The following is a 21013-nucleotide window of genomic DNA, read 5'->3' as shown; positions in this document are numbered from 1 at the left end:
GTGAGATACCCCTTTGCTCTTCCTTTGTCTTCCACCATGATTGTGAGGCCTCCCAGCCATGTGGAACTGAGTCCATGAAACCTCTTTTCTTTCTAAATTACCCAGTCTCAGGTATGTCTTTATTTTATTTATTTATTTATTTTTATTTTTATTATTTTTTGAGACAGAGTCTCACTTTATTCCCCAGGCTGGAGTGCAGTGGCACAATCTTGGCTCACTGCAACCTGTACCTCCTGGGTTCAAGCAATTCTCATGCCTCAGCCTCCCAAGTAGTTGGGATTACAGATGTGTGCCACCATGCCTAGCTAATTTTTGTGTTTTTAGTAGAGATGGGGTTTCACCATGTTGGCCAGGCTGGTCTCAAATTCCTGACCTCAAGTAATCTGCTAGCCTTGGCCTCCCAAAGTGCTGGGACTACAGGTGCCCGGCCTTGAGTATGTGTTTATTAGCAGTGTGAGAACTGACTAATACAGAGTCCCAAGTAAAATGTCCAGTTACATAAAGCGAGTGCCAGATCATCTCTTTCTTCCCTCCTTTCCTCTCCTCCCTCCCTCCCTCCTTCCTTCCCTCTCCTTCCTCCCTCCCTCCTTCCTTCCCTCTCCTTCCCTCCCTCCCTCCCTTCTTTCCTTCCTTCTCTTAGTTTGTAATATGAGACTGTTTTACTGAGGAGAAATATAATTGTACTAAAAATTAGGACAGTTAAATGTGGACCCACTCTGCCTCGTGGATCATCCGTGGGTCGAGGGGCAAAATGTGGCTCACCTCAGAGGCCTGAGAAAGCCTTGGTTCTACAACTAATTTTATACGGTGCTTCAACCCTCAGTTTCTTCATTTGTGTAATATGAATTTTTAAAGCCTGGTGGCGCCCTTAGAGATGTTATGGTGATGAAATACAATGTGAAATATTTTTAAAAACCCAAAACAATAAACACTATTTAGGGAATTTATAAAGATTATATAATAAGATTTCTTTTTACATACATGCATCCATACGGGCTCCACCTCTACATAAGGAAGCCATGATTCTCACGTTTTGGGCAGTTCTGTGCCTCTTCTAATCCTGTTGCCATTTATCAGTAAGCTTTTGGGCCCCTTCTGCTGACCTGCCCTGAGAGCTTGACGCTGCCTCATGACCCGCATAGCAGCATCTCATCTCTAGTCAACATTTCCCAAGTCCATGAGTTGTATCCATGACTACGCCTGGTGCCAAATACATTTTATTTTTTATGTTTTTTAGATGGAGTCTCGCTCTGTTGCCCAGGCTGGAGTGCAGTGGCACGATCTCAGCCCACTGCAACCTCCGCCTCCCGGGTTCAAGCGATTCTCATGCCTCAGTCTCCCAAATAGCTGGGATTACAGGCGCCCACAAACACACCCAGCTAATTTTTGTATTTTTAGTAGAGATGGGGTTTCACCATGTTGCCAGGCTGGTCTTGATCTCCTGACTTCAAGTGATCCACCCACCTCGGCCTCCCAAAGTGCTGGGATTACAGGCATGAGCCACTGCACCCGGCCCCAAATACATTTTAGTTATTTTCTAAAAATCAAATCGGTGTACAAGGGTGAAGCATCACCACCAACAGGGCAATCTGGAAGGTGTTCTAGCAGCTTTCTGGGGACAAGGTAGGCACCTCGCGAGGAAGTGACGCTTTGGAAAAAAAGGACATTCTTCTGCTCTGTAAGGTTTGTAGTCACACTTTTGCTGCTGGAAGGGGAAATAAAATATTTACTTGCTCACTGACGCCTCTCCGAAGCAGAAATCCCTAGGTAGAAGAAGTGAAGCTGTCCTCACTCCTAATACATTTTCCACTTTTCAATTTCAAAGCTGTGAGCCCGGACAGCTGCACAGAGAAGAAGTGGAACAGATCTGACTGGACGGCTGATGTCAGGACCAAGGCTGAGCCTCACTGCACGGCTGGCGTCAGGGCCAAGGCCGAGCCTCACTGCACGGCTGGGGTCAGGGCCAAGGCCGAGCCTCACTGCACGGCTGGGGTCGGGGCCAAGGCCGAGCCTCACTGCAGGGCTGGTCTCAGGACCAAGGCCGAGCCTCACTGCACGGCTGGTCTCAGGGCCAAGACCGAGCTTCACTGCACGGCTGGCGTCGGGGCCAAGGCTGAGCCTCACTGCACGGCTGGTCTCAGGACCAAGGCTGAGCCTCACTGCACGGCTGGGGTTAGGGCCAAGGCTGAGCCTCACGTCAGACGTTCTGATTCCTTATGAGGAGTGTCTGCCTGGGTGTCACAAACAGCACAACACATACCACAGGGAGTGTGGACTCTTCAGACAGAGTTCTTCAGCAGGCAGTGGGGCCTGGCCAGCAGAGGGAGACAACCTTTACTGACTTTGTGTTATCGTGTCTAAAAAGACACACAGAAATGATGAAAAGTCACAGTGCCATTAGAAATGAATGTTGAAAATCTCTAACTGCAACACAGATGGCACTGGTGAAACCAGGCAAGGTCTGGCCCAGTTTCTTCCCTGTAGGGAACAGGACAGCCCCAGCCATGAGAATGCAGAAGGAAAAGGTTTTTCTCTTCCCCACTGTATTATTCTTCCCTCAGAAAAGCTGGGTTTATTCCAGCCACAAATTTGGAAAGCCAAACTTTTGCTAAATGGGTGTTAAGGAATATTGTAATTTTTCATATGTACTAATTTACTTAGAATGTCAAAGAAAAATCCTTGTTCCTGATGCCAGCCGGGCAGTGAGGCTCGGCCTTGGTCCTGACGCCAGCCGGGCAGTGAGGCTCGGCCTTGGTCCTGACGCCAGCCATCCAGTCAGATCTGTTCCACTTCTTCTCTGTGCAGCTGTCCGGGCTCACAGCTTTGAAATTAAGAAAAGTGGAAAATGTATTAGGAGTGAGGACAGCTTCACTTCTTCTACCTAGGGATTTCTGCTTCGGAGAGGCAGAATTTTTCTTTGTCGGAAAAAAAAATGTCAACTCAGCCCAGACGATCCATGCCAGATGCATATGGGTTAGACTGTCTTCCAGATTTACACCGGAGAAGAGCTCAGTAGCACCTAGAAAGTCAGAGCACAGAGTCAAAGGTGACTCTCACCCTTTGTCTGTGGCCAGGTATCAGGTGTGGGAGGCGTTCTCCTTCCTGGGGTGCGGAACTGTGAGGGTCAAATGGTGCAGAATAAAGAAAAGGGAAGTCACACTAAAAATAAAGAGAACAGAATTCTAAAAATCCAAGAGGAGATCAAAAAGTGAGATGAGGGGGCTGCAAGGAAACTAAAACTAAAATGAGAAAAATTTGGGTCAGGAAAATTGAGGAAAATGTGGGAGGCTCTCCTAGAATGCAGAGGAAGGTGACACGGAGGCATAAGGAAGAAGATGGGCCTTTCTGCCGGCTGAGAAGAGCAGTTGCTTCTACAGAGAAACCAGAGCGGCTAGAGACACGATAACCAAAGACAAAGAGGATGAGACTTCCGTGTGGGAAAAAAGACCCGAATGTGAAGACTAAAGGGATTTCCCACATTCCAGGGAAAATAATGAAACATCTAAATATGTTGTGCTAGAACCTCCGAGTTTTAGGAAAACAGAAATTCCACAATAATCTAGTAATAAGGAAATAAGTTTTGATAAAGCATCAAAATTCAGGCTAATCTGAGGCTTCTCCTCCTTTCTGTCTATTGCTAATACTTAATGTTTAATATTTCAATGTGTTTTATAACAACAAATATATTTTTGTATTAAAGTGTATCTTCTACTTTTTTTTTTTTTTTTTTTTTTTTGAGGCAGAGTCTCACTCTATCACCCAGGCTAGAGCGCAGTGGCACGATCTCAGTTCACTGCAACCTCCGCTTCCTGGGTTCAAGTGATTCTCCTGCCTCAGTCTCCCGAGTAGCTGAGATTACAGGCGTGCGCCACCACGCCTGGCTTATTTTTGTATTTTTAGTAGAGACGGGGTTTTGCCTTGTTGGCCAGGTGGGCCTCAAACTCCTGACTTCAACTGATCCTCCAGCCTCGGCCTCCCAAAGTGCTGGGATTACAGATGTGAGCCACTGTGCCTGGCCTTATCTTTTACTTGAATATATTCTACACTGACTTAGGAAGGTAACTCAAAATTAATGGCTCAAAATTAGAAACTCAACATGTAAAAAAAAAAGTAATCTCTAAAATCAGTTCATCCTAGCTAGTTCTAAACTACTATCAATTTGATTATAAATTCAAATTAAGTGATAAAAATAATATAAAGAAATACTGGGCAAATAGTTTGTAGAATCATAAGCATTTAGTAAATTGCAAAAAGAAGGCTAAAAACAAAAGGTGGCAGAATTACACATGATGAAATAAAAGGATATTATTTAGGAAAAAGGAATAGAAACACTTACGTTTCTGGAATAAGAGAAAAGACATGGTAAAGTTTTTAAAACGGTGATCAGTTTGGAAAGAATTGAATTTATTATATTTAAGCTTCATAACAGCAGAGACCATACTCACCTTATTCATTTCTATATTTTTAGCACCATAGATAGGGCTTCACACATGGTAAATACTTAATATTGGTTAAAGAAATGAATTTAATTTTAATAGTGAACCAATGAATTTCTTTTCAGTAGAGCATCAAATAAAATAATTCTGAAGTTTGCATATAAGAAGAAATGGATAGGTGGTTTTAAAAAGGAAGCATAGGGAAAGGAGATTTATTTTTATTTATTTATTTATTTTTATTTTTATTTTTATTTTTTTCTTTTCTTTTCAGTAGAGACAGGGTTTCACCGGGTTAGCCAGGATAGTCTCGATCTCCTGAGATTTATTTTTAAAAGTTGCTAATAATAAGCATATTTCTGGAACCACCTGACATCTGACTGATGCAACCATCAGTAGTGGACGGGCATCCTTAATGCACACTGGTTTGTATGATACTTTTATACTTTATAAAGATGTCACTCCAAATCAGTAGGGAAAGGAAGACTTCCACGATCGATGGTGTTGAGAAAATTGCTTAATCATTTTTTAAAAACCCAAATAAATGAAGGATAAATATATATTTCCAGAAAAGAAATCTCAAAGGATAATTTATCAGATTTCTCACAGTAGTTACCTATGGGTAGTGTGATGTGCAATGACAAGGGATTATTATTTTCTATACTGTGTAGGTTACTTTTTAAACAAGAAGATGGTTATTAAGAAAACACTGGAAGTCTCCAATTTAAGTTAGTAGATGTATCGCGTTAGTTTGCTTTCCCTCCAGAAACCTAATTGCAATGATAATAAAGAAATAAAATATATCTACAATAATAAAGACAACAGGGGAGGGCTGAGAGATTTCATGTTTCTGGAAGACAGAAAGTAGATAGAAGGGTCATGAGGGATGAGTCAGGCTGGAGGGCATAGCAACCTGGACACCTGCAGAGCTCGAACCTCAGAGAGATTTGTGGGGAGTCAGAGCTCCAGGCAAAGCATCGTATGAGACTCAGAAATGCAGTTCAAACAGAAGGAACAACTGAAAGTCTGTGGATGAAATGGTGATAAATGAAAAGAAAACACATACATAGATATATTATTTCAAAATTCAAAAAGCTTTTGGAAAGAGAAAAGGTGATTTGCAGAGGAGCAAGTATCAGATTGTATTAGTTTATTCTCATGCTGTTATAAAGAACGGCCTGGGACTGGGTAATTTATAAAGGAAAGAGGTTTAATTGACTCATAGTTCTGCAGGGTTGGAGAAGCCTCAGGAAACTTACAATGATGGTGGAAGGGAAAGAAAATCTGTTCTTCCTATGGTGGCAGGGAGAAGAGGCCAGAAAAGGGGAAAAAGCCCCTTATAAAACCATCGGATCACATGAGAACTCATTCACTATCAAGAGAACAGCATGGGGGTAACCGCCCCCATGATTCAATTACCTCCCACAAGGTCCCTCCCACAACACTTGGAGGTTATGGGAACTACAATTCAAGATGAGATTTGGGTGGGGACATAGCCAAACCATATCACAGACCAACATCAGGTTTATCTTTAGCATCTCAAAATGCTGGAAGCAATGGACCTATACCCCCTAGCTTTGACGAATAAAGAGTTAATAAAAACACTACAATTCTACATACAGCTAAAATTTTAAACGTGTGAAAAAAGAGACAGTTTTAGGTATTCAAGAATTCAGAAAATTTACTTCCCTCACTCCTTTCTTAGTAGATCATCCGGAGAATGCACTCCAGACAAAAGAGGGAGTAAATCACGTGATCTATGAGATCTAGAACACAGTTGCCCCAACATGAGGGAGTAATGTGGGGAGGTCCCAGGATGGCCTTAGTGTAGAGGTTGGAAAGAGTAGTCCAGACAATACCAGGGCTATGCAGGGCACTCAGAGACACAGATTTGGGGAAAAGGGCAATGCAACAGAATAACTGAAAGAATTTGAAAAAAGGAGAGAGAGGAGGTAATACAATTAAATATTTCAGGTAAAAAACAAAAGCAATTTAAAACTCCAGGAAAACAAAAAGTGAAATAAAAAGAATTGCAATCACAGGGCATTCCTCAGCTCTATCATGAAAGATAATCACTTACTTATGACAAAGTAAATGCTATTTATTGATTTTAATCTTTTAGAATCGACCTATGGAAAAGTAAGGAAGGTTTAGTTATGATGACAGGACAGAGTGTAAATGCCATCAGCCTCAATGATGCAAAAGTAAAAACAAAGATGCAGAAGTTGCTGTGTGGCAGGGACAGGAAAGGGACTTATAGGAAAGGGAGGGAGACTAATCTCAGTTTACAAATTGGGGAGTTAAGAGTTCCTCTCTGTAGTTAATGTAACATGAAAAAACTTGTAATATTATTTAAGTGTAAAAAGGTAACTGACGTAGAGAATAAAATCCACAGATAAATGGAAGAGGTAGAATAGGTAGGAAAGTAAGAGTTCTGAATTCTTGTCTGCCATAAGAAGACAATAAATGAGACAAAAATTCATTTAAAAACAGAGAAATGTGCATATTGCTTAGTGATTTACCATATATGATGGTATATATCAGGAGAAAGTGTAAAAAGAGCGAAAAGTTATCTTCATCTGGGGGTGGAATGGGTTACAAGGAGAGGGAAGAGACTGTTGTTTTTCACTATAGACTCTTCCGTATTATTTTATTTTTAAGCACTAATATGCAATACTTTGATAAAAAAGAAAAGCAAAGTTAAAACTAAATAAAACTTAACAACAACAATGAATAAACCCATGGTGCCATGGAGACATATTTCAGTGCCTCTGAATGAGGCTGAACCTATTGGCTAGCTCTCACTGGTACAGGGTGGAGATGTCCTTCCCCACACACCTGATCACAGCTGCTCTAGATGCTTCCAGTCAGAACAAGTTCATAAGAATGAGATTTTTTTTTCAAGCTCCTCAGGAAATAAATTTAATTCAAAGAAAAGAAGGCAGGAAAGGGCACAGAAGCAGCAGGATATTTAATTAATAATGCCCACCCATTCATCTGATAAGGGGATGGAAATGATTAAGTCTTCATGAAGGTGGCAAGATCAGATTAGACTGGTGTATGGACTGAGGTAGGGAACTGGTGATAGGACACAGAGAATCTGCTGCAGACCTGCAGACCTGCAGACCTGCAGACCTGAGAGTTTGCTCTTTTTGTTCAGGGAGCCTGGATGGAGCTCTCCAGAGTCACCCCTGCCTGACTGTGACGGGCATGGTGGTGGCTGACCCCATGAACTTGGGACAGGTAAGGGTCTCACGTATATTCTCAACAGAGACCAAGACCTGAGTTGGCTTTCTCACCAAGCGAAAACCAGACAGCCCTCTAACTAGAATCTACATCAGCACACTGAGTGTTCATTTTTTTTCTGTCCTTTTGAAAAAAAACGAAGGAACAAGTACGTTGCTTTGATTTAACAGTGAAGTGTTTCTCAGAAAACTGCTTGAATGTTAAAGGCTCTGGTGTGCTAAGCTGTCTGTGGGCTTTGCTTGGAGAAGCTTCTGTGACTTCTGAATTTTATAGAAGGGTAGGGGCTTGGTAAGGTTTTTCTCAGGCAAGTGCCCCCACAGCTGGGGACGAGGTCTGGCTCACTCTTGTCCTAGGCCTCTCTCCTTATGAAGGCCTCTTGTCCCAGGAGAACGGTGTGTTCACAGTGCAAGTTGTAGCTCAATTCCCTCCCCAGAGGCTGCTGTCAGAGCTTGGATATGCACTGTTCGTGCCATGCAGCAGGTTCCATGTTGGGCATGAGGCTCACAGGCAATGAAACACACAGGGCCCCTTGCAGCAACCTTCTCCAAGCAGGAAAGTCCCAGTGGCTCAAGCTGGAGCCAAAAACTCCCCTTTCCTTGTGCAGTTCCCCAGGTGTCTTTGCCCCTATAGAAAATGATGAAAATAAGGCAGAGAAGAGCCGTCTCCGACCCAAAAGCCTCCAAGAAAGCCATGTTTGTCAGCCTGTCCTGTGCCCTTTTCCAGCCCTTCTGATTCCTGCTGCCTCCCTCCCATGGTCCAGGCCTTACAATTCTTCCTCATAGTTCTGGGTTGACCAGGCAGGGAGTTCCTTGAGACAAACAGCAAGAAGAAGGAAGGGCTTCTACTCATGTGTGTTCTGTCCCAAGACGTGGGACCTGCAGACGCCTGTCACATTCCCATGCCCCGAGTAAGACTGTCTGTCGAGGGGACAAAGGGAAGCACTGATCAGAGGGAGACTCTAGAGGAACGTTCTAATGCCAGAACACTCAATGTCAACAGAGGGCACAGTCATGAGAACAGGTCCGACGGCTGGGAGGCATCGATGCCTCACAAAGGGAAGTGGAGGGAGAACAGACTCCTGTGCTGCGGGAATGGCTGCCCGCTGCTGAGGGGGCCGCAATAGTGCCACACCCCACTGACCCATGCCGCTCCCTGTAAACCTATTGGTGTCTGCATGGGTGACACATCCCGTGTCGTACATGGACATCATCGGCACCACCATGACTGTTCTCAGAAGGCACTGCTGCCTGGAAGGAAGCATGGGCAGAGACGAGAGAAGACCCTGCCCTGTCCTGTGTGAGCTGTCCTGATTTTGCAGTAATCACAGGCAGTGTTGTCACCCTCGTCCAGGGAGGTCAGGCCACCCAGAGAGAGCAGGACAGCTACGAGGATGCGAGGCCTTTGTGGCAAAGTCAGGCAAAGTCCATGCCACTAGGGGAAGAAGCAGGTGGTAGAAATAGTCTTTACCTCCATCTCTAATGAGGCAAGTCAGGTTCTGATAGTGTGGTTCCTGTACCAGTAGCACCTGGGAAGGTGTTAGGAACCGCATGTCCTAGAACTTTCGGAGTCCGAGGTGGGTGGATTTCCTGAGGTCAGGAATTCGAGACCAGCCTGGCCAGCATGGTGAAACCCCATCGCTATTAAAAATGTAAAAATTAGCCTGGCATGGTGGCAGTTGCCTGTAATCCCAGCTACTCAGGAGGCTGAGGCAGGAGAATTGCTTGAACCCAGGAGGCGGAGGTTACAGTAAGCCAAGATCATGCCACTGTACTCCCACCTGGGCGACAGAGCAAGACTCCGACTCAAAAATAAATAAGTAAATAAATAAATAACAAGAAAAAGAAAGGCAAACTCCCAGGCTTCACCCTAGACCCACTGAATCTGAAACTCTGGGGGTGGGGACAAGCAGTTCCTGCCTTAACAAGGCCCCGGGTGATTCCAATGCACGCTCGAGTGGAGAACTACTGACTGGAGATGAGCGATCCCCTGTCTGGCAGTGGGCGACCACAGGAGAATAACTCTAAGCGCTATTTAACTATAGATCTCCATTCCCAAATCTGCCCTTACTAAATGTTATTTGAATGGGTAAATGTATTGATAGGCAGGTAAAGTGCTTCAGAATAAAGACAGATTTGGTAGCAGTTAAAGGAGAGGAGAAAATAGGATTTGAAGTGGAATCATTTTTTAACACGAGGCTGGAGCTGGGTGCTGAAAGACGCAATAATCTATCTGATTGTCAAGATGAAGAGAGATATTGAAGCATTTTGATAATCACAGAAAATAGATGGTCATATTTTAATAATCATCAAATTCCATTTTAAAAAGAGCATGATACCAAAATATTAACAGGAAGTGAAGATTCTGGGAAGAAATGCTACCAAATCTCTCTTTATTCTAAAGCACTATATCTGCCTACCAATGCACTGATACATCCAAGCGCATCTGGTCAGGGCTTGGCATGTGGGAGACACGGTTCCAGGTGCTGACAGTGCAGAGATGGGCAAACCACTAACTTCAGCACAGGGTGGGGACTGCCATGGATTATGTAGGGGAGCATGTGCAATGGCACAGCCTGGCTGAGAAAACGTTATTACATTCCATGAATCCCTGGCCAAAGGTGCCTTCAAATCAGAATATAGTGACTCTTCCTGGTGAGAAGCATATGAATTTTTTATTAGCCCATTTGTTTGCCATAAAATATTAATAGAGCATTGTCTCTGTCACAGGGATTAATGTGCTGTGATACTTCTTTGTGTTCCAAATCCTGGAAACTGTTCAGACAGTTGTGTGGCAGTAAAGGGCGAGGGGAACAAAGCCAGTTTATCTCATGAAATAAAGGGCCCACAGTTAACTCTGGTATTTTTAGCAAGGTTTACCCCATGGGTTGAGCAGGGGCACACAAATGTTATGAGAGAGGACATTTTAAAAGACGATGTGCTTTAATAGAGGGCACCCTTGAGCAAACTGAAATGATCCTAAATACCAAGTGCTGCTCTACTAAAGTGTACAGTTCCACATTTGAGTATGCTCTTGGGCAGACGTGCAGTCGCATGAAAACATCTGCAGGCAGAGTGCACTCTACAAAACAGAAAAGTGACAACTTAAGACAAATGACCATTTGATGTCCCTTTCCATAATTTCACCTTCCATGTAGGAGTAGACCATGCTGCCTTTCCCTTCCATCTCAAGGGCTGGCTATAATGCAGGGCCAGCTGTCAGGATGAGGGAGAAGGAAGCGAGAGGGTGTCACAGAGAACACACCTTAGGGACTGTGGCATCCTTTTTCAACAATTTAATACTTTGAACATGAAGAGATCCAGTGAATAGGAGTGGTGGGGGTAAAGCCATGTTGTCCTTTTCCCAGCCATTCATTTTCACACACTCAGCACCCATCTATCTATTTGCCCATCAGTCTGTCTGTCCATCCATCCATCCATCCATCCATCCATCCATCCATCCATCTACTGTTCATTCCTCTCACCCATCCATATATCCATCAACCATTTATCCCTTTACTCATCTATCCACCCATCCACCCATCATCCCTCTATCCATTAATTCATCCAACTATCCATCATCCATCCATCCACCCATCCGTATACTCATCATCCCTCTATTCATCCACCCACCCATCATCCATCCATCCGCGCATCCATCATCCATCTATTCATCCACCCATCCGTTCATTATCCATCGATCCACCCATTCATCTATCTATCCCTCCACCCATCCATCATGCATTTATCCATTCATAATCCATCCCTCCACCCAACCAAGCATCACCCATCCATCTATTCATCACTCACCTACCCATCCATGGACTCGACGTGTCTCTTCAATATTTGCTCATGCCTCAATGCATGTTAACACATTTAAAAACATGATGCTAGGTAAATTTTGCCAAGTCTTATTTACCTGCAGATGCCATGAAATCCATGTACTGAATTTGCTAGCAGTGGTCCATGGCAAGAAACTGCAGATGTCACTTACGCCCTTGGAGTTTACCAGCACTGGCTCACCAGCCCAGTGACTCTGCCTTGGCAAACCTTGTCCAGTGTTTCAGTGTTTTACTGACAATTTCAGATGTCAAGACTGTTTTGCTAGCTGGAAGATATGGCTAACAGAGGTGTTTTATTGATGAGGATGGAGAGGCAGAATCCCATTTTATTTTTCTGATGCCTCCTGCTCGTTGTAAGCCTGCCAAACAGTCAATCATTCCCTGCATTTACAGTGTCTTCAGAACAATCCAGCTGCCCTTTCAAACACAGGCCATGACAATGTAAAACATACTTTCTTCACCAGAAACTTATTATTCTGACAGCTGTGACTCAGATTTCCAGCCTCCTACAGCACTGGATATTTTTATTAATGATCCCATGATCAACAGGAACTTTGTGAATTTCCTTTTCAGCGCATCAGTAAAGATCTGGCATTTCTCTAGTCTGGAGCTTCTCCGTCACCCTAGTCACTGGGAATGGCTTTTCACCCTAATGAATAACAAAGACCCTGCCCTGGTCTGATGCTGTAAACATAAGGCTGTAAACAAAGCTGTCTGCTGGAGCCATTCTCCTTGAACTAGTGCCCCCTAAGATGAATCCATTTGAGTATTTAGGTACCCAGATGATTTCTTTAACACACAAGGTGGAAACAGAGATAGGACTACAGCTGAGGGGAACAGAGCACATTTATGCAATTGTAATTTACACCCAGACCACTTCCAAAAAATTGGAAGGCAAATTCGGATAAAACAATATATCTTCCCAGACAAAAGAGAGATTAGGACAATGTTTAGGTAAGATGGCAGATTCAGGGATGGGGTGGGACGGGGGGTTGGGCTTATCTATAATTTGTGAAATGCTGCTGCTGAGAAGGGCTTCTCTGCCTTGGCCACACTTAGGAATCACCTGAGGATGTCTGAACAACCCCAGCATCCAGATGGGCCACACCCTGAGGGAGGAAAGCAGGAAGAACAGAGGTTTTGCCAGCAAACCCTCCAAACGAGGTTTGTGCCACAAGAAAGTTCAAGCACAAGGGGAAATGCAGTAGGCGCGACAGCTCTTAAACAATACTGAGCAAAGGCTGTGGTGATGGGAGACTCGTGTTCAAGTTCTGGTTCTACTGCTAATTAAAAGTGCAACCACAGGCAAGTCAGGTCATTGTAAATGTGAGAGGTTATTGATATTGTAAATGTGAGGCAGGAGAGCTTGTTTATGATAGGGAAGGAGGCAGAGGAGACCTCAGAAGGGAGAGCAACTGGGACCAAGTGAGGGGTGACAGTGGTGGTGGTGGAAATAGAAGTGATGATGGTGGTGGTGGTGGAGGCGATGGTGGGGGTGGTGGTGATAGTGGTGGTGGTGGTGGTGGTGGAGGTGGTGGTGGGGGTGGTGGCAGTAGGGGTTGTGGAGATGATGGAGGTGGTGGAGTTGATGGTGGAGCTGGTGGTAGTAGAGGTTGTGGAGATGATGGAGGTGGTGGAGGTGATGGTGGACCTGGTGGTGGTAGAAGTTGTGGAGGTGATGGATGTGGCAGAGGTAGTGGAGGTGATGGTGGGGGTGGTGGTGATAGTTGTGGTGGTGCTGGAGGTGATGATGGGTTGGTGGTGATAGTGGTGATGGTGGTGGTGGTGGTGGTGGAGGTGATGGTGGGGGTGGGGGTGGGGGTGGGGTTGGTAGAGGTTGTGGAGGTGATGGAGGTGATGGTGGTAGTGGAGGTGATGGCACGAGTGGTGGTGATAGTGGTGGTGGTTGTGGAGGTGATGGTGGAGCTGGTGGTGGAAGTTGTAGAGGTTGTGGGTGGTGGTGGTGATGGAGCTGGTGGTGAAAGTTGTAGTGTTGGAAGTTGTAAAGGTTGTAGAGCTGGTGGTGGTGGAGGTTGTATAGGTGGTGAAGGTGGTGGTGTTGGAAGTTGTAGAGGTTGTGGGGGTGATAGAGGTGGTGGTGGTGATGGTGATGGAGCTCGTGGTGAAGTTTGTAGTGTTGGAAGTTGTAAATGTTGCAGAGGTGGTGGTGGTGGAGGTTGTATAGGTGGTGAAGGTGGTGGTGTTGGAAGTTGTAGAGGTTGTGGTGGTGATAGAGGTGGTGGTGGTGATGGTGATGGAGCTGGTGGTGAAGGTTGTAGTGTTGGAAGTTGTAAAGGTTGTGGAGCTGGTGGTGGTGGAGGTTGTGTAGGTGGTGAAGGTGATGGTGTTGGAAGTTGTAGAGGTTGTGGGTGGTGGTGGTGATGGAGCTGGTGGTGAAAGTTGCAGTGTTGGAAGTTGTAAAGGTTGTGGAGCTGCTGGTGGTGGAGGTTGTATAGGTGGTGAAGGTGTGGTGTCGGAAGTTGTAGAGGTTGTGGTGGTGATAGAGGTGGTGGTGGTGATGGTGATGGAGCTGGTGGTGAAGGTTGTAGTGTTGGAAGTTGTAGAGGTTGTGGAGGTGGTGGTAGTGGTGGTGGTAGTGGTGGAGGTTGTATAGGTGGTGAAGGTGGTGGTGTTGGAAGTTGTAGAGGTTGTGGAGGTGGTGGTAGTGGTGGTGGTGGTGGTGGAGGTTGTATAGGTGGTGAAGGTTGGGGAAGAGGTGGTAGTGATGATGGTGGTGGTTTTTTGGGGGGGTGGTACTCAAGCCATCAGGTATGAGAACTCTACTGTTCTGTGATGTTTTCATGGCTTTGATGACCCTCAGCTTTCCCAAGGCTTGTGCACATACCATGTTTGGTATAAATTGGAAAGAGAGAAGGCTGAGTTTTGCATCTGGGTCAGCAGGGAGGTGTCATGGGCAGTGCATGTTGGGGAGACGCCTGGAGGCAGAGGAGGCTATGAGTGTGTAAGCTGCCCTGGAGCTGGGGGCATCTGGCATCACTGTGTGCAGTTAGCAGCCATGGGCTGGTCAAATACATGTGGGTGTGCTGGGTCTTCATATGGTGCTCAGAGGAAAACAGGAGGAAACAGACATCTGTGTCTGGAGCTCTGTTTCTATCCTATAGCTTGTCTACATCTCTATCACAATGCCATTTATGTAAGTGTGCGCATACCCGAGCAACAATACAGGCTTTACAAAAACACAGAGGAACAAGGGTCCTCTAAGCATTTGGAATAGGTGCCTATGAGGTGGCGAGGGCATGGGAGTAGGGACTAACGTTGAAAAAGAGCAAATCAATAAAATGAGAGAGGCCTGCATGGACCAACCATGCTCCTGTGCCAGGAGCTGCACAGCATCTAAATCCTTGGTGCTTGGGATCAAAACAAACAACTAAAAGAAAATGAAAGTGAGAGGCCTCTGAGCCTTTCATGGGCTGTGGGTGGTGGAGGAGTGAGTCTCCGCACCTGTGCACAGGTGCATCGGGGACATGGTTGGTTTTGTGTCTTGGGTTCTGGGAGCCCTTTACCACCTCTACTTGCCAGGGAATCAGGAGAAGAGCAGCTGTGCTGCAACCGAACAGGATCTTTGGAGGCAAATAACAGTACATATCAGCACAGGGCAACATGTCTTCAGAATGATAGTGCTGGCTATCTGCCGCATCTTAATTCAACACACGGCTCAACTGCTCGGGAAAGGCCGGAGGAAACCGGCAAAAAATAAGCACATTTGTTTTATCAGTGCAGCTGGGTTTCCGTGTGAAAGCATAGGAACCACAGCACAGCGATTTGCATTTATTTTTTTCCACCCACAGGATAGACTGTGTTTACTCTTTCCTGGTCAGGTTCAGCTTAACAAGGCCTGGGTCCCTGCGTTAGCTTGAGGAAGGCTAAGCTCTACTCTGGGCCCACCGCTCTTCTCTTTAACAGAGCCGTTTCCCAAGAGGGCCTCCAATTTCGCCTGGGATCCTTCTGAGGTCTGCAAAACCATCCTGAACACTTCCCACTCACCCCACAAGGGGCACGTCTGCTCCTAGGTGCGGCTCCTGCCACACTTCATTGCAGCCCCTGGCTACAAGCTGTCCAGGCCTCTCGGAATGTGAGCTCTCGTTGGGAGAGGCCACACGTCTTCATCACCCAAGGGCCTCACACAGCATGTGTCACATGGATGATGATAAGTGCTTGCCAATGCAAAGATTTGAAAGTGCAGACTTAACTCTCCCTGCATCTAAGAACCATTGGAGAAGTCAATCTAGTTAACAAGCAAACAAGAAAAAAAAATTGAAAATGGGTGGCATAAAGGTTAGATAGCACATACATGAAATGCTTTCTGCCTTCCTCTTGGTTTGTAAGCTAGCCTGCTGAAAAAAGCTGTAGGCTTCCAGAAACCTCTGCATCTATCCCTTCCTAGGTGCTCAGGGGCATGACTTAGGGTTCATTCCTTTTGTGTCCCTCCGCAGATGAGGTGTCTTAGTTTTAGTTAGTTCCTTTAGCATCCTGTGCTTGAGAGGGCAAGATGTCATCCATGGCTAAATAACGAATAAGTTTTGGTTCTTAAAATGGTACCAGCACAACTGAAGACATCTCAAGCTTCAAGAATCCCATGCAAATGAGATTTTACTGGCTAATGCTGAAGCCAAGGCATCCATCCAGCCAAAGTTCCAGAGCCCTGTTGCAGAACTGGAGCCAGTGCCCACCCCACAGGAACTAACATCCCTGCCTCAACAACTTCCTGTTCTAGGTGGCAGGCGGGAAAATGAAAATGAAACCATTTAAAAAGTACCTAAAAATCCCATTGGGATGAATAGAAGGAAGAAAATGAAAGCAGGGGTGGGGCTGCCGTGTGAAATGTGGTTATCAGGGAAGTCACTGTGGAAGCCATGTATTTGATCAGGACCTAAGTGGGGAGGAGCTCCCTGGGCAGAGGGGAGCCTCTGGGCAGATCCTCATATGGGAGTGACCCAGCCGATGTGAGGGGAGATAGAAAGGGTGCACGTGGCCTATCTATCTATCTATCTATCTATCTATCTATCTATCTATCTATCATCTATCTATCTTTCTATTTATCTATCTATCTATCATGGGGGCTTCTGAGGCCACTGTAGGAAGTCTGGCCTTTACTTGGAGAGAAATAGAAGCCACTAGATGTCTGGGAGCAGCGGGTATGTGGCCTGATGTCATTTAAAGGGTTACTCTGGCTGCTGTGTGGGGTCAGCAGTGGGTGGGGCAGGAGGGGGCAGTGCTGGTGGGCCAGGCCAGGAGGAGTAGGGAGCGGCAAGGGGTTGCAGGCTGATGCCAGGCACCTGCCAAGAGGATCCCCAGCACAGAGGGACGTAAAGGAGGCCTGGGACCCTGGAAGGTGGAGTTGCCCTGGACCATGATGGGGAGACTGCAGGGAGCAGGTGTAGACTAGGAGAGCAGGAGCTTGGCTTTGACTGGGTTCGGCCTGAGGTGTTGTGTAGACAGTGTCAGCAAACGGATCTGAAGGTGGTAAAGAGACAGCTGGGATCACTGGGCCCTCCTCCAGGGCAATGCTGGGCTTGATTCCCAATTACAGGGGCAGTTTCAACCCTGCTGGGGTAGGCATCTCTCTCGGATGGCTGACTAACCCGGCAGACTCACCCTAGGATGTCCTTCAGTTGCCTCTATACAATTGGCTCTCGACGGTTCTGTGGCCTCTTTTCAAGAGCTTACTGGCTCCCTTATTAATTAATGAGTTAAATAAAATCTTGGACACATGTTGATTGATTTTGTCGGAGAATCACAATTTGACCATGTAAAAATTATATGGTGACCACGCCCAGTAGCGATGCTGGTTGGGTGGTTGGCTTTTTGAACCTAGAGTCCTGACCCAGGCCAGGCTGAGGTACACAAGTGAGAGTTGTCCACATAGAAGGGGCACTTATAGCCACAAGACAGAACGATCGGAGGAGCCAGCCCTATGATCCGTGCCTTATCTCATCTAACTTTCATAACTGTCCACGAGAGTAAACATGTTTATTATTAAAATTATCTCCATTTTACAGATGAGGAAACTGAATCAGGGAGGCTGAGTAACTTGACAGAGCCCACAGAGCCAGAACTCGAACCCAGGCAGTTGGCTAGTGAACCTTCAGTAGTCCTCAATCTGGGGACACTGGGCAATGGCTGGAGACATTTGTGACGGTCACAACTGGAGGGGGAAAAGGCGAATATTACAGCGTCTCACAGGTAAGGCCAGGGATGCTGCCTAATGCTCTATGGTACACAGGACTGTCCCCTACATCACAGAATTGCTGAGCCCCAAATGTCACTAGCATGGACATGCAGAAACTCTGACCTCAGCCATGACACTGCCACCCTCCAGACCAGGTGGCCTCCTCTTCCACACGTCTCCACAGCCCTTCTCACACCTGCAGGGATTTACTTGCTAGTAACAACTTCTACAGGATCCAGGGTCCCCTCCACACTGTGAACTTCGTTTGCCACCAAATTCCCAGTGCTCAGGCAAATGGCCGGCAAATACTAAACATCTGCGCTACATTGAGTCTGGGATTTCTGATATATCTGTGCTGACTTTTTAAAACTCTCAAAGATGTGTGATAGAGAAGCAGTATGAGAAGGTGTGACATTTACATGCTACGAATTTGTATTACGTATAAAACGCATTATTGCACTGAGCTTAGGAAATGAGACTAACCAGAAAACCTGAAGCCCAGCATCCAGGCTTCAAGTCCTGGCTACGCTAATTTTTCATTGTCCTTGAAGCTAATCAAGCCTGTGGAAACAGCAGCACCAAATTGACTAAACGAGATTTTCAATTAACTCAAACAGATGGCTGAAATTTTCCAGGTGACTTTCCATATTAATTCAGTGAGTTTGCTGGACCAGGCCCCAGGAGGCTTGGCAGGGATAGGGGCTGAAAGGAAAACAATAAAAAATATGGAACTTCAGGAGAAAAGCCAAAGCAATCCTCTGAACTTTAAAAAATATCTCAGCAAAAATATCACCAGCCAAATCAATTCACCTCTCCGAACCAGCGCATGTCTTGGGCTGACGCCCCAGTGGTCGGTCATCCCTGGGACCAGCTGCTGGGGGCTAGGTTCATTAACCCTCTGGAGACTCAGGTCCTCCCATGTTGGGGAGAAGACTCATGCAGGGCTGAGAGGGACAGGCAGTGCCTCACCCTTCCTAGAGCACTGGGCTTCTGGGCTTCATCCGTCCGCCTGGGGATCTTACAACATTATAAGTTTCATTGAAGAAAGACGAGGGGAAGGAACCTCAGTAGAATTCTGCAGAGGTCTCGGGCTTCTGTGCAGGAGCTCGGGGTGTAGGGCAAAGGTGGCATTGGAGCCACTGCAGGACACAAGCACATCATTCAGAGAGGTCCAGAGTCACCAGGTGCCAGAGCATTCATCCCTGAGCTAGACCCGAGACCTCAATTCCTGCCCTTCCAGAAGCTGCCAGAAGCTACTAGTAACATGGAGTTTTGAATGGAATAATAAAGGCCCAGGCTAGAGGTACAGCAAAATATGGGTTGGGTCTTTGCTGAGCCTCAGAATGAGTTATTCTTGGTTTAAATAGTGCCATTCATGAAATTTCAGAATCTGTGTATGAGTGGGTCCTAGCACTGCTAAAATCCCCTCCTCTTTTTGAGTCTCCCATCAATATTCTTGACAGACAGAAGGCTGATGATGGCATAGCTGGACTCTGGAAGTATAAGCAGTCCACAGGCTGCTTGAATTTGGGGAAAATACTAAACTGATATTTAGACCACTTCACTTCAATTCTAAATCAGTTGTTTTTAGAAAAAAATTGACCACAATCAGATGCTAATAATAATAACTCAATGACATTGTTAATACCTTCCACAGGGTTGGGACCTTACCAACTTTATGAGAATAGGATTTGCCACTGGCAAGTTGCTCCACGCTCTAAAAAATGCTCTAGAAATAGAGCACCATTTACGGAAGGTCAGATTCCATGGACTGTCTTGGGAAGACTGCATCATTTCCTCTGGTGTCCCCCTGAGGCATGCCTGGGGCCCAGTCATCCCCCTCCCAGAGGAGCCCAGCTCCCGGGAGGATAACCTGCACCTGACCTAAGATAAGAAATAATAGTACTTGGTGAATAGTATTCTTTTCCTAGAAAATGGAATCATAAAACAGTGAGGAAATCTTTAGGAAAGGTACCTTTTTCTTGGATGTTTAAATTTGTTGTAAGATAAATCTGATCCAGAAGAGACCATGTACATTGAACATTCACCTTCGTTTTCTTTTTTTTTTTTTCAGTAACATAATAGAAGGAAGCAAACCTCATCCGTGGATCATCAGGTGGCATCATCTCCAGATCATGGGTGGGTCCATTTAAGCCAATAACGTGTAGGGAAATGCTGGGGTTCTCACTTCCAGCCTGGGAATTAAAAAGGGGCAGAGATATGAACAAGCAGCCTCATGCAAGAGTGAACTTCGGCTCTGCAAAGCCTTTCCCAGGAGATTCCTCCATATTAAGAAGTAGAATTAATGTGAAGAACAGATGGTTCATGTGTGGGGTTTTCAAAAGGACAAAGGGTTAAGTGGGCTGATTCTTGCTCTTCTAGAATCCCACCCACTTCCCATTCCAACCAACTGCCTGGTTTGGCAATGTCAAGCAAGTACTGAACCCCTTGCTTAAAAGAGAAGACAAGAAGAGGAGTGGAGGAGAAAAGATGGATTGGATGCCAGGAAGGGGAAAGTTGGAGGTGAGCCATGCTCAGTGTGGGGAGAGATTAATTCCTTCAAAAAGGAACTGGGGCACTATTCTGCTTCCCTGCTCCCCACTCTCTGGGGGACAAGTATGGGTCTGGGGAGAGATGTGGAGTTTCTTCTTCAGGGGGACTTCAGGGTCTTGTCTGATGCTCTCACTTCCATCCTGCAGAAGACGTTCAGGTTTACAGAGGCTATCAGTCCCACGACAGGGCATGTCAGGCAGGCTTGCCTATTCATGCCTCTGAGGAGTGGGTGGGACTGGGGCAAGGAGCATCTGAATTCTGTCAGCCAGAATATGTTGATTTTCTATTAAAATATGAAACCCCAAATCTTGAGTAATCTGGGATTTCATAATCCCAGCTTCAGAGCACCTGTCTGAGGGTTCACTGTAAAATCAAGGGCACCCTACTGGATTCCAGGTTATCACTCCTAGATTGGGGAAACTCCCACAAAAAGACAATCATGGGAACAATTCATCTCCAGGTCAGATGAAGGTCAGACAGTCACCAGCTCTTCCGGTGGGTGGGGTGGCTGTGAACAGCTGGTAAGAAACGTAGAAGGGTTAGAAGGAACTAGCATCAGTCCAGTACACTTTTCTCTATTTAACTATGCTTCCAACTAAAATCCTGGACCCTTCCACATGCTACAGACTAAGACCAATCAAGGTTAGCTGAAAAAGGAGTGAAGGAATTCTGTCAAAGGCAAATCCACACATGTTAACGTCCAGATGCTCTCAGAATCTGAAAAGGCAGAAAGGAAGGCTATGGCCATGAGAG

At 45.8% G+C, this 21013-nt stretch overlaps 1 protein-coding gene across 4 annotated transcripts in view; it reads right to left on the bottom strand.

The window, feature by feature from the left end:
• The window catches only part of DPP6 (dipeptidyl peptidase like 6), an 853145-nt gene that overhangs the window by 103902 nt on the left and 728230 nt on the right, over nt 1-21013 (bottom strand). For all 4 annotated transcript variants that reach the window (XM_015135214.3, XM_015135213.3, XM_015135215.3 and 1 more), the window contains exon 10: nt 19805-19902. In XM_015135214.3, the coding sequence (XP_014990700.3) occupies nt 19805-19902 (98 nt within the window). The remainder of the gene's footprint in view (nt 1-19804; nt 19903-21013) is intronic.

This window comes from Macaca mulatta, chromosome 3 (genome assembly GCF_049350105.2).
Source record: "Macaca mulatta isolate MMU2019108-1 chromosome 3, T2T-MMU8v2.0, whole genome shotgun sequence".
NCBI lineage: Eukaryota > Metazoa > Chordata > Mammalia > Primates > Cercopithecidae > Macaca > Macaca mulatta.
Note: the sequence above shows the minus strand (reverse complement) of the source record. Positions and strands in the feature narration are given on the sequence as shown.